This window comes from Zonotrichia leucophrys, unplaced genomic scaffold (genome assembly GCF_028769735.1).
Source record: "Zonotrichia leucophrys gambelii isolate GWCS_2022_RI unplaced genomic scaffold, RI_Zleu_2.0 Scaffold_58_302659, whole genome shotgun sequence".
Classification (NCBI taxonomy): domain Eukaryota; kingdom Metazoa; phylum Chordata; class Aves; order Passeriformes; family Passerellidae; genus Zonotrichia; species Zonotrichia leucophrys.
In genome coordinates, this window is record NW_026992263.1 from 132,251 (window position 1) to 146,302 (window position 14,052).

At 49.7% G+C, this 14,052-nt stretch overlaps 1 protein-coding gene across 1 annotated transcript in view; it reads left to right on the forward strand.

Annotated features, from left to right (window-relative positions):
- LOC135460554 (integrin alpha-X-like) overlaps positions 1-14,052 on the forward strand; it is a 39,439-nt gene that overhangs the window by 18,543 nt on the left and 6,844 nt on the right. Inside the window, exons 18-31 of the mRNA XM_064737442.1 lie at positions 910-1,058; positions 1,786-1,917; positions 3,175-3,248; positions 4,538-4,679; positions 5,724-5,779; positions 6,021-6,063; positions 7,110-7,189; positions 7,601-7,678; positions 8,478-8,559; positions 8,649-8,756; positions 9,675-9,737; positions 10,284-10,397; positions 12,250-12,342; positions 13,377-13,500. Coding sequence (XP_064593512.1) covers positions 910-1,058; positions 1,786-1,917; positions 3,175-3,248; positions 4,538-4,679; positions 5,724-5,779; positions 6,021-6,063; positions 7,110-7,189; positions 7,601-7,678; positions 8,478-8,559; positions 8,649-8,756; positions 9,675-9,737; positions 10,284-10,397; positions 12,250-12,342; positions 13,377-13,500 — 1,338 coding nt within the window. The remainder of the gene's footprint in view (positions 1-909; positions 1,059-1,785; positions 1,918-3,174; positions 3,249-4,537; positions 4,680-5,723; positions 5,780-6,020; positions 6,064-7,109; positions 7,190-7,600; positions 7,679-8,477; positions 8,560-8,648; positions 8,757-9,674; positions 9,738-10,283; positions 10,398-12,249; positions 12,343-13,376; positions 13,501-14,052) is intronic.

Below are 14,052 nucleotides of genomic sequence, written 5' to 3' on the forward strand. Positions count from 1 at the left end.
CTCATTTTTCACCAAATCCCCGCAAAATTCCCCCGAATTTCCTCATTTTTCACCAAATCTCCCCAAAATCCCCCCGAATTTCCCGATTTTTCCCCCCAAAATCCTCCGAATTTCCCCCAAAATCTCCTTAAATTTCTTAAATTTTCCCCCCCAAATTCCTCCCGATTCCGTCCCAAATCTTCACCCAATTTTTCCCCAAAATTTCCCAATAATTCCCCCCAAAATCCCAACTTTTCACCCAAAATTCCCGCCCCCACAAAACCCCTCAAAAATCCCAATTTTCACCCCAAATTTCCCAATTTTTCACCCAGATTTTCCTCAAAGTCCCCATTTTTCCCCCCCAAATTCATCCAATTTTTCCCAATATTTTCCCCCAAAACTCCCCAATTTTTCACCTGATTTTTCCCCTAAAATCCCCAAATTTTGCCCCAAAATCCCCATTTTTTTCACTCAAATTTCTCCCTGAAAATCCCAATTTTCCCAAATTCCCGTTTTTCCACCCCAAAGGCGCCGTTTCTGCCTAGCTGTGGTTCCGGGCTGAGCTGGATCCCGGCCACACTCGGGTCCCCAAAATTTCCCAATTTTTCCCCAAAATCCCCATTTTTCCACCCAAATTTCCCCCTCAAATTTTCCTGTAAAATCCCCATTTTTTCACCCAATTTTCCCCAAATTTTCCCCCCAAAATCCCCAAATTTTCCCAATTTCCTCCAGAATTCCCAAATTTCCCAATTTTTCTGAAAATCCCCCCCAATATTCCACCGATTTCCCCCCAAATTTTGCCCCAAAATCCCCATTTTTCCACCCAAAATCGCCATTTTTTCACCCAATTTTCACCCGATTTTCCCCAAATTTTCACCCCAAATCCCAATTTTCCCGTTTTTCCCAAATTCCCGTGTTTTCGCCCCAAAGGCGCCGTCTCGGCCTCGCTGTGGTTCCGGGCCGAGCTGGATCCCGGCCGCGCTCGCGTCCGCGCCGATTTTGGGGCCGAAAACGCCAAAAACGGGACCCTGAGCGTGGGGGAGGGGCAGCGCTGCCAGAGCCTCGAGATTTTCTACAAGGTGCCAAAATTGGGGCCAATCCCGGGGATTTTGGGAAAAAATTCGGGAATTTTGGGGTGAAAATTGGGAAAAAATGGGAAATTTTTAGGGGGAAAAAATTGGGGAATTTTGGGAGAGTTTGGGGGAAAATTGGGGAGGAAAAATTGGGGAAAAATTGGGGAAATTTTAGGGGAAAATGGAGGAATTTTGGGGGAAAAATTGGGGAAAAATTCAGTGAAAATTTGGGGGCTTTGGGGAAAATTTGGGATTAAAGATTAAAGGGGGAAATTTGGGAGAATTTTAAAGAATTTGGGCCGATTTGTGGCAAAATTTGGGGAAAACGGGGGAATTTTGGGGCAATTTTGGGAGGAAAATGGGGAAATTTTAGGGGAAAATTTGGGGCAAAAAATTTGGGGGATTTTTAGGGGAAGATCTGGATGAATTTGGGGACAATTTTGGGGGGAAAACTGAGGGAATTTTGGTAAAAATTGGGGAATTTTGGGGAGAATTTTTTGGGGGGGAATTTGGGGGAAAATTTGAGTAGATTTGGGGGTAAAATTGCGAAATTTTGGGGCGAATTTTGGGGAGAATTCAGAGGGGATTTTGGGGGAAAAATTGGGGAAATTTGTGGCAAAATCGGGGATTTTTTTGGGGTAATTTTGGGGTTTTTTGTTTTGTTTTTTTTCCCAAATTTCTGATTTTTTCCATTGATAAATTTTCCCGTTTCTGGCTGTTTTTGGGCTCCCAGGGGTGCCCCCAGGACACGCTGACCCCGCTGACCCTCAGGGTGACCCTGGGCGGCCGCGGGGACCCCCTGGAGGCGGCCGGGGGGCTCCGGCCACAGCTCGGACCCGGCTCGGACACGGCGGTGACCGCCACGGTAACGGGGAAAAATCGGGGGAAATTGGGAAAAATGGGGAAAAATTGGGGGAAAATTGGGGGAAAAATGGGGAAAAAATTGGGGGGGAAAATGGGGAAAAAATGGGGGAAATTTGGGGGTTTGGGGGCTCCGGCCACAGCTCGGACCCGGCTCGGACACTGCGGTCACTGCAGCGGTCAGGAACGGGGCAAAAATGGGGAAAAATGGGGAAAAATGGGGAAAAATTGGGGGAAAAATGGGGAAAAATGAGGGAAAATTGGGGAAAAATTGGGGGAAAAATTGGGAAAAATTGGGGAAAAAATGGGGAAAAATGGGGGGAAAATGGGGGAAAAAATGGGGAAAAATTTGGGGAAAAATTGGGAAAAATTTGAGGGAAATTTGGGGGGAAAATTGGGGAAAAATTGGGGAAAAATGGGGGGAAATTTGGGGGTTGGGGGGCTCCGGCCACAGCTCGGACCCGGCTCGGACACGGCGGTCACTGCAACGGTCAGGAATGGGGGAAATTGGGGAAAAAATGGGGAAAAATTGGGGAAAAAATGGGGAAAAATGGGGGAAATTTGGGGGGGAAATGGGGGAAAAATGGGGAAAAATGGGGGGAAAAATGGGGAAAAATTGGGAAAATTGGGGTAAAATTGGGGGAATTTGGGGGGTTTGGGAGGGTTTGGGGGGTGCTGGGGGGTGGTGGGGGAGGAAAAATGTAAAAATATCGGGCAAAAAGGGCCTAAATAGGGAAAAATAGCCCCAAAAATGCCCTAAAATAGCCCCCCAAAATAACCCCAAAAGAGCCAAAAATATTCCCAAAATAATGAAAAATAGCCCCGCCAAAATAGCCCAAAATATCCTAAAAATATCCTGAAAATAGCCTCCCAAAATAGCCCCAAATTAGTGACAAATAGCCCCAAAAACAGCAGCCAAAAAGTCCCAAAACAGCCCCCAAAAATAGCCCCCAAAATTAGCCCAAAATAGGGAAAAATAACCCCCAAAATGCCACAAAACAGTCCCGAAAATATCCCAAAAAATAATAGAAAATATCCCAAAAAAGTAGTGGAAAATACCCCAAAAATAACCAAAAAGCTCCCCCAAAACCCAAAAAATACCCCCCAAAAAATCTCCCCAAAACCCAAAAAAAGTCCCAAAAAATCCCCAAAAAATCCCCCAAAATCACAAAAAAAACCCCAAAAATCCCCCAAAATCCCAAAAACCCCAAAAATCTCCAAAAGCCCCAAAATTGCCGCAATTTGCCCCAAATCCCCGCAGCTGCCGTTCGAGCACGACTGCGGCGCCGACAACGCCTGCCAGGACCGGCTGGAGCTGCAGCTGAGCCTTGTGGGGTGAGGATTTGGGGAAAAATGGGGAAAAATGGGAAAAAATTGGGGAATAATTGGGGGGAAAATTGGGAAAAATTGAGGGAAAATTGGGAAAAATTTTGGGGAAAATTTGGGGGGAGAATGGGAAAAAATTGGGGTAAAATTAGGAAAAATTGGGGGATTTTTGGGTATTTTTGGGTGGTTTTTGGTGGAGTTTTTTCACTTTTTTGGGTAATTTTTAGGTATTTTTGGTGGGTTTTTTTTTTCCACTTTTTTGGGTATTTTTTGATGATTTTTGGTGGGATTTTTTTGAAATTTTTTTGGTGATTTTTGGTGGGATTTTTTTCACTTTTTTGGGTGATTTTTGGTGGGGTTTTTTTTCACTTTTTTGGGTATTTTGGGGTGATTTTTGTTGGTTTTTTTTTTTATTTTTTGGGGTATTTTTGGGCGATTTTTGGTGGGATTTTTTTGATTTTTTTTTTGTATTTTTGGTGGGATGTTTTTGATATTTTTCCTGTATTTTTTCTGTATTTTTGTCAGGCCGGGGGTGCTGCTGGTGGGATTTTTTTGATTTTTTTTGGGCGATTTTTGGTGGGATCTTTTTGATTTTTTTTTTGTATTTTTGGGTGATTTTTTGTGGGATTTTTTTGATTTTTTTGGGGTGATTTTTTGGTGGGGTTTTTTTTCACTTTTTTTGGTCATTTTTGGTGGGATTTTTTTTTTTTTTTTTTTGTATTTTTGGGTGATTTTTGGTGGGATTTTTTTGATTTTTTTTTTTTTTTTTTTTGGGGATTTTTTTTTTTTTTTTTTGATATTTTTCCTGTATTTTTGTCAGGCCGGGGGTGCTGCTGGTGGGATTTTTTTGATTTTTTTTTTGTATTTTTGTGGGAATTTTTTTGATTTTTTTCTGTATTTTTGGTGGGAATTTTTTTTAAATTTTTCCTGTATTTTTCCTGTATTTTTGTCAGGCCAGGGGTGCTGCTGGTGGGATTTTTTTCACTTTTATGGGTGATTTTTGGTGGGATTTTTTTCACTTTTTTGGGCGATTTTTGGTGGGATTTTTTTGATTTTTTGGGGTATTTTTGGGCGATTTTTGGTGGGATTTTTTTGATTATTTTTTTGATATTTTTTCCGTATTTTTCCTGTATTTTTGTGAGGCCGGGGGTGCTGCTGGTGGGATTTTTTTAAAATTTTTTTAGGGTATTTTTGGTGGGATTGTTTTTATTTTTTAGGGTATTTTTGGGCGATTTTTGGTGGGATTTTTTTGATTTTTTTTTTGATATTTTTTCCGTATTTTCCCTGTATTTTTGCAGGCCGGGGGTGCTGCTGGTGGGGCAGGGGGACGCCCTGGAGCTGACCCTGACCGTGACCAACGCGGGCGAGAGCTCCTTCGGGCCCGGGGTCACCCTGGAGCACCCGGCCCCGCTCAGCTTCCGGAAGGTGCAGATGCTCCAGGTGAGCCCAAAATTAACCCCCAAAATATCCCTGAAATACCCCAAAATATCCCCAAAAATATCCCCAAAATACCCCAAAAACCCTGCCCGAAATACCCCAAAAATACCCCAAAAATATCCCCCAAAAATACCCCAAAATTACCCCTGGGGCACCCGGCCCCGCTCAGCTTCAGGAAGGTGCAGATGCTGCAGGTGAGCCCCCAAAAACACCCCAAAAATATCCCCAAAAATATCCCTGAAATACCCCAAAAATATCCCCAAAAATACCCCAAAAACCCTGCCCGAAATACCCCAAAAATATCCCAAAAATACCCCAAAATACCCTCAAAAATTCACTCTGAAACAGCCCAAAAATACCCCAAAATTACCCCTGGGGCACCCGGCCCCGCTCAGCTTCAGGAAGGTGCAGATGCTGCAGGTAACCCCCCAAAAACAGCCCAAAATATCCCAGAAATACCCCAAAAATATCCCCAAAAATATCCCCAAAATACCCCAAAAATATCCCCAAAATACCCCAAAAATATCCCAAAAATACCCCAAAAATATCCCCAAAATATCCCCAAAAAATCCCCAAAAATATCCCAAAAATACCCCAAAAATATCCCCAAAATACCCCAAAACCCCTGCCCGAAATACCCCAAAAACACCCCAAAAATATCCTCAAAAATATCCCCAAATATCCCAAAAACCCTGCCCGAAATACCCCAAAAACACCCCAACAATATCCCCCCAAACACCCCAAAAACATCCCTGAAATACCCCAAAAATATCCCCAAAATATCCCCAAAAATATCCCAAAAACACCCCAAAAATATCCCAGAAATACCCCAAAAACCCTGCCCGAAATACCCCAAAAATATCCCAAAACCACCCTCAAAAACTCACTCTGAAACAGCCCCAAAATACCCCAAAATTACCCCAAAAAATACCCTAAAAACACCCCAAAAATATTCCCAGAAATACCCCAAAATAAGCCCCCAAAAACCCCAAAACCCCGTCCCAAAATACCCCAAAATTACCCCAAAATTACCCGTTCCCGTTGCAGCCCCGCGGTTCCGTTCGCTGTCACTCAGAGCCCCCCGAGGGGCGGGGCCGGCGCTCGCTGTGCTGGGCGCAGCCCCCGGTGCTGAGAGCTGGGGGACAGGTGAGTGACACACCTGTGTGACGTCATCATTACCTGTGTGACATCATCATTGTGTCACCTGTGTTACCTGTGTGTGTCAGGCTGTGCCAGGTGCAGCCCCCGGTGCTGCGGGCGGGGGCGCAGGTGAGTGACGTCATCACTGTCACCTGTGTGACGTCATCAGCATGATGTCATCATTGTGTTACCTGTGTGTGTCAGGCTGTGCTGGGCGCAGCCCCCGGTGCTGCGGGCGGGGGCGCAGGTGAGTGAGTGACGTCATCGTTACCTGTGTGATGTCATCACTGTCACCTGTGTTACCTGTGTGTGTCAGGCTGTGCTGGGTGCAGCCCCCGGTGCTGAGGGCGGGGGCGCAGGTGAGTCTGTGACGTCATCATTGTTACCTGTGTGATGTCATCGCTGTCACCTGTGTGTGTCACACCTGTGTGATGTCATCAGTGTCACACCTGTGCCAGGCTGTGCTGGGTGCAGCCCCCGGTGCTCAGGGCAGGGGCACAGGTGAGTCTGTGACGTCATCATTGTTACCTGTGTGATGTCATCACTGTCACCTGTGTGTGTGTCACACCTGTGTGATGTCATCAAGTGTCACACCTGTGCCAGGCTGTGCCAGGTGCACGTCATCATTGTCACCTGTGTTACCTGTGTGACATCATCATTGTCACCCATGCGAGCGGCACACCTGCGTCACCTGCGTGACCGGATCTGTGCGTCACCTGTGTGATGTCATCGGTGGCACCTGTTGGTGCCTCACCTGTCCCCGTCTCACCTGTGGGACCTCACCTGTGTGACCTCACCTGTCCCACCTGTCCAATGTCACCTGTCCATGTTCCACCTGTGTGATCTCACCTGTCCCTTACCTGTCCCCTCTCACCTGTCCCTCACCTGTCCCACCAGTCCCGTCCCACCTCTGTGACCTCCCCTGTGTGACCTCACCTGTCCATGTCCCACCTGTCCCTTACCTGTCCCCCCTCACCTGTCCCTCCCCTGTCCCTCCCCTGTCCATGTCTCACCTGTGCCACCTCTCCCACCTGTCCAATGTCACCTGTCCCCTCTCACCTGTCCAATGTCACCTGTCCATGTCTCACCTGTCTCACCTGTCCCTCACCTGTCCCCTCTCACCTGTCCCTCACCTGTCCCTCCCCTGTCCCTTACCTGTCCCCTCTCACCTGTCCATGTCCCACCTGTGTGATCTCACCTGTCCAATGTCACCTGTCCCTCACCTGTCCCTCACCTGTCCCCTCTCACCTGTCCCTCACCTGTCCCCCCTCACCTGTCCCTCCCCTGTCCCAGGTGAGTTTCCGGCTGACCCTGGACGTGCCCCCGGACGCTGAACTGGGGCAGACGCTGCAGGTGACGGCGCAGAGCCACAGGTGAGGGACGGGGACAGGTGAGGTCACTCAGGTGAGGTCACTCAGGTGACGTCACTCAGGTGAGGGGACACGGGGGGGACAGGTGAGGTCACCCAGGTGAGGTCACTCAGGTGAGGTCACTCAGGTGAGGTCACTCAGGTGAGGTCACACGGGGGGGGACAGGTGAGCTCATCCAGGTGAGGTCACTCAGGTGAGATCAGACAGGTGAGGTCACTCAGGTGAGGTCACTCAGGTGAGGTCACTCAGGTGAGATCAGACAGGTGAGGTCACTCAGGTGAGGTCACTCAGGTGAGATCAGACAGGTGAGGTCACTCAGGTGAGGTCACTCAGGTGAGCTCATCCAGGTGAGCTCATCCAGGTGAGGTCACCCAGCTGACCCCGCCCAGCTGACCCCGCCCCTTCCCCCCTCAGCTCCAATGGCGGCGCAGGTGGGCGGAGCCAGAGCGCGACCATCCCGGTCAGGTACCAGGTGTTCCTGGTGATTGACAGGTGAGCCTGGGGGCGGGGTTACCTGGGGGTGTCCCACCTGTGTGACATCATCGGGGTCACACCTGTGTGATGTCACCTGTGGGTGTTACCTGTGGGACACCTGTGTGACGTCACCTGTGTTACCTGTGTCACACCTGTGTGATGTCATCACTGTTACCTGTGAGTGTCACACCTGTGTGACATCATCACGGTTACCTGTGTGACGTCACCTGTGTTACCCGTGAGCGTCACACCTGTGTGATGTCATCACTGTCACACCTGTATGACGTCACCTGTGTTACCTGTGTCACACCTACCTGTGTGACGTCATCACTGTTACCTGTGTGAAGTCACCTGTGTCACCTGTGAGTGTCACACCTGTGTGACATCATCACTGTTACCTGTGTGACGTCACCTGTGTTACCTGTGTCACACCTGTGTGACGTCACCTGTCCCACCTGTGTGATGTCACCTGTGTTACCTGTGAGTGTCCCACCTGTGTGACGTCATCACTGTTACCTGTGTGATGTCACCTGTGTCACCTGTGAGTGTCACACCTGTGTGACGTCACCTTTGAGTGCCACACCTGTGTGACATCACCTGTCCCACCTGCGTGATGTCACCTCTGTTACGTGTGAGTGCCACACCTGTGTGACGTCACCTATGAGTGTCACACCTGTATGACGTCACCCGTGTGACATCACCTGTCCCACCTGCGTGATGTCACCTCTGTTACCTGTGAGTGCCACACCTGTGTGACATCACCTGTGTGACGTCACCCGTATGACGTCACCGGTGTGACGTCACCCGCCCCCCCCAGCGCCGCCGACTCCTCGCGTTACCTGAACGTCACCGCCGGGGGCGCCCCTCCCCCCCCCGCCCCCGTCAGCCACCACTACCAGGTGAGCGCACCTGGGTGACGTCATCGGCCCGATGTCACCCCACCCCGTGACGTCATCGCCGTGACGTCACCCGTGCCCCTCCCCCGCAGGTGAAGGTGCTGGGGCGCCGCCCCCTCCCGGCCGACGTCACCTTCTGGGTCCCCGCCCACCTGGGGCAGGTGCGGCTGTGGGAGAGCCTGGGGATCACACCTGAGCAGGTAAGGGGGAAATGGGGCTGAAAATGGCTGAAAATGGAGCCGAAAATGGGCTGAAAATGGGCCAAAAATTGAGCTAAAAATCCCTCAAAAATGGGCTGAAAATGGAGCAAAAATGGAGCCAAAAATCCCTAAAAATGGAGCCAAAAATGGGCTGAAAATGGAGCAAAAATGGGCTGAAAATGGGCTGAAAATGGGCTGAAAATGGCTGAAAATGGGCTGAAAATGGCTGAAAATGGGCTGAAAATGGCTGAAAATGGGCTGAAAATGGCTGAAAATGGGCTGAAAATGGAGCAAAAATGGGCCAAAAATGGAGCCAAAAATGGGCTGAAAATGGGCTGAAAATGGAGCCAAAAATGGAGCCAAAATGGACCAGAAATGGAACCAGAAATGGCCCAAAAATGGACCAAAAATGGGCCAAAAATGGACCAAAAATGGACCGAAAATGGATCAAAAATGGAGCCAAAATGGGCCAAAAATGGACCCAAAAATCGACCAAAAATGGGCCAAAAATGAACCAAAACTGGAGCCAAAAATGGACCAAAAATGGGCTGAAAATGGGCTGAAAATGGACCAAAAATGGAGCAAAAATGGACCAAAAATGGAGCCAAAAATGGACCAAAAATGGACCAAAAATGGACCAAAAATGGCCCAAAAATGGAGCAAAAATGGACCAAAAATGGCCCAAAAATGGACCCAAAACGGACCCAAAAATGGAACCCAAAATGTCCCAAAAAAGCCCAAAATTCGCCTAAAATTGCCCCCAAAAAACACCCCCAAAAGAGGCTCAAAAATGACAAAATATTCCCCAAAATTCCTCAAAAAATGGCCCCAAAATCCCTCTAAATGACCCAAAAATTCTCAAAATTCCTGAAGACCCCAAAGTCCCAAATTCTGCTGAATTTGCCCCAAATCCCGCAGGAGCAGCCGCGGTGCCGGGAGGGCCCCGAGGAGCCGGGGGAGGACCCCGAGCGCCCCCTGCTGGTGAGTCCGGAATGGGGAAAAAACCCCGGAAATCGGGAAAATCCCCAAAATCGGGAAAATCGATAAAAAAATCGGGAAAATCAATAGAAAAAAGGGGAAATCGATAGAAAAATCGATAGAAAAATCGGGAAAATCAATAGAAAAAAGGGGAAATCAATAAAAAAAAGGGGGAAAAATCAATAGAAAAAAGGGGAGAAATCAATAGAAAAAAGGGGGAAATCAATAGAAAAAAGGGAAAATCAATAGAAAAAAGGGGAAAAATCAATAGAAAAAAGGGGGAAAATCAATAGAAAAGGGGAAAATCAATAGAAAAATAGGGGAAAATCGATAAAAAAATCGGGAAAATCAATAGAAAAAAGGGGGAAATCTATAGAAAAAAGAGGGGAAATCAATAGAAAAAAGAGGGGAAATTACCACACAAAATGGGAATTTCCCCTCCCAAAATTGTGATTTTCGCCCCAGTCACAATTGTGATTTTTCCCCCAAAATTGCGATCCCTTTTCCCAAAGCTGTGAATTTTCCCAAAATTGTGCTTTTTGTCCCCAGTCGTGCCCCGGCGCCCCCTGCCGGACGTTCCGGTGCTCGCTGCCCCCCCTGGAGCCGCCGCGCACCTGGGGCTTCCACCTGGGGGGGAAACTGAACCTGGAGTGGGTGAGACAGGTGAGGGTGGCACACCTGGGCACACCTGGGTACCCAAAATATATCCAAAATACACCTGGGGCTTCCACCTGGGGGGGAAACTCAACCTGGAGTGGGTGAGGCAGGTGAGGGTGGCACACCTGGGTACCCAAAATATACCCAAACACACCTGGGCACACCTGGGATACACCTGAGATACACCTGGGGGTTCCGCCTGGGGGGGAAACTGAACCTGGAGTGGGTGAGACAGGTGAGGGGGGCACACCTGGGTACCCAAAATGTACCCAAAATACACCTGAGATACACCTGGGTACCCAAAATGTACCCAAAATACACCTGAGATACACCTGGGGCTTCCACCTGGGGGGGAAACTCAACCTGGAGTGGGTCAGACAGGTGAGGATGGCACACCTGGGCACACCCACAATGCACCTGGGCACACCTGAGATACACCTGGGTACCAAAAATATACCTGAGATACACCTGGGGCTTCCACCTGGGGGGAAACTCAACCTGGGATGGGTACGGCAGGTGAGACATGGCACACCTGGGCACACCTGGGTACCCAAAATATACCCAAAATGTACCCAAAATATACCCAAACACACCTGAGATACACCTAGGTACCCAAAATACACCTGGGGCTTCCGTCTGGGGGGCAAACTGAACCTGGAGTGGGTCAGACAGGTGAGACATGGGCACACCTGGGTACCCAAAATATACCCAAAATGTACCCAAAATACACCCAAACACACCTGAGATACACCTGAGATACACCTGGGGCTTCCGCCTGGGCGGGAAACTGAACCTGGAGTGGGTGAGACAGGTAAGGGGGGCACACCTGGGCACACCTGGGCACTCCCACAATGCACCTGGGCCACACCTGGGTACCCAAAAATATACCCAAAATACACCTGGGGGTTCCACCTGGGGGGGAAACTGAACCTGGAGTGGGTACGGCAGGTAAGGGGGGCACACCTGGGTATCCAAAATGTACCCAAAATACACCTGAGATACACTGAGATACACCTGGGTACACCTGGGGGGAAACTCAACCTGGAGTGGGTGAGACAGGTAAGGGGGCACACCTGGGCACACCTGGGTACCCAAAATGTACCTGAGATACACCTGGGCACACCTGGGATACACCTGGGGCTTCCGCCTGGGCGGGAAACTGAACCTGGAGTGGGTCAGACAGGTGAGGGGGGCACACCTGGGCACACCTGGGTACCCAAAATGTACCCAAAATGTACCCAAATACACCTGAGATACACCTGGGGCTTCCGCCTGGGGGGGAAACTCAACCTGGAGTGGGTGAGACAGGTGAGGGGGGCACACCTGGATATCCAAAATATACCCAAAGTACACCTGAGATACACCTGAGATACACCTGGGTACCCAAAATGTACCCAAAATACACCTGAGATACACCTGGGCACACCTGGGGGTTCCGCCTGGGGGGGAAACTGAACCTGGGCTGGGTGAGACAGGTGAGGGGGGCACACCTGGGCACACCTGGGCACTCCCACAATGCACCTGGGCACACCTGGGTACCCAAAATGTACCCAAAATATACCCAAACACACCTGGGCACACCTGAGATACACCTGGGTACCCAAAATATACCCAAAATGTACCCAAAATACACCTGAGATACACCTGGGCACACCTGGGTACACCTGAGATACACCTGGGGGCACCCAAAATACACCCAAACACACCTGAGATACACCTGGGTACCCAAAATGTACCCAAAATATACCCAAACACACCTGGGCACACCCAAAACGCACCTGGGGGTACCTGATATACACCTGAGCACAGCTGGGCACACCCAAAGCACACCTGTGCCCACCTGTGCCCACCTGCGCAGGTGCCCTGGCCCAAGGTTCACCTGCAGAGCTCGGCCCGGGTGAGCTTCGACCAGAGAACGTTCCAGAACACCTGGGGGGGCACCGAGCTGCAGGTGAGACACAGCGGGGGGGGGCTGGCACACCTGGGGGCACCCAAAATACACCTGGGCACACCTGGGCACACCTGGGATACACCTGGGATACACCTGGGATACACCTGGGATACACCTGGGATACACCTGGGCACACCTGGGATACACCTGGGATACACCTGGGCACACCTGGGATACACCTGGGCACACCTGGGCACACCTGGGCACACCTGGGCACACCTGGGATACACCTGGGATACACCTGGGGGCACCCAAAATACACCTGGGATACACCTGGGATACACCTGGGCACACCTGGGATACACCTGGGCACACCTGGGATACACCTGGGATACACCTGGGCACACCTGGGCATACCTGGGCATACCTGGGCATACCTGGGATACACCTGGGCACACCTGGGCATACCTGGGCATACCTGGGATACACCTGGGCATACCTGGGATACACCTGGGATACACCTGGGGGCACCTGGGATACACCTGGGCACACCTGGGATACACCTGGGCACACCTGTCCCAGGTGTTCCCAATCAATTTTTGGGGTTCCCAATGGATTTTTTGGGGTCCTTCGCCCATTTTTGGGGTCCCTCACCTGCCCCAGGTGTTCCTCACCCAATTTTTGGGGTTTTTCACCCATTTTGGGCTTTCTGACCAAGGTTTTGGGGTTGTTCACCAACTTTTGGGGTCCCTGGTTCATTTTGGGGGTTTCTGATGAATTGTTTTTGGGGTCCCTCATTCATTTTTTGGGGTCCCTGATCCATTTTTGGGGTTCCCAAGTTGATTTTTGGGGTCCCTGATCCATTTTTGGGGTCCCCGGTTCATTTTTTGGGGTTTCTGACCCATTTTTGGGGTCCCTGTTTCAGTTTTTTGGGGTCTCTGACCCATTTTTGGGGGTCCCTGACCCATTTTTGGGGTCCCTGATTCAGTTTTTGGGGTCCCTGACCCATTTTTGGGGTCCCTGACCCATTTTTTGGGGTCCCTGACCCATTTTTGGGGGTCCCTGACCCATTTTTGGGGTCTCTCCGTGCGCAGGTGCAGACGGAGCTGGAGCGGGTGCAGACCCCGAACCCCCTGCCCGTCATCGTGGGGGCGTCCCTGGGGGGGCTCCTCCTGCTGGCCCTGGTGGCCCTGGGCCTCTACAAGGTGGGAAAAAATCGCCGAAATTCACCCCAAAATCCGCCCCAAAATCTGCAGTCATCCACCCCAAAATCACCCAAAATATCCCTAAAATCATCCCAAAAATCCCCCCAAAAATCCTCAAAAAAATCCCCAAAAATCTCCACAAAATTCACCCCAAAATCTGCATTCATCCACCCCAAAATCTGCATTCATCCACCCCAAAATCCTCCCAAAAATTGCCCTAAAAATCCTCAAAAAATTCCCCAAAAATCTCCACAAAACTCACCAAAAATTCCCTGAAAATATCCCTAAAATTATCCCAAAAATCCCCCCAAAAATCCTCAAAAAATTCCCCAAAAATCTCCACAAAACTCACCAAAAATTCCCTTAAAATATCCCTAAAATTCCCCCAAAAATTCACCCAAAATATCCCTAAAATTCCCCCAAAATCCCCCTAAAAATCCTCAAAAAAATCCCCAAAAATCTCCACAAAATTCACCCCAAAATCTGCATTCATCCACCCCAAAATCCCTCGAATTTCCCCCCAAAATTCCTACAAAAGCCCCCAAAAATTCCACAAAATTTGCCC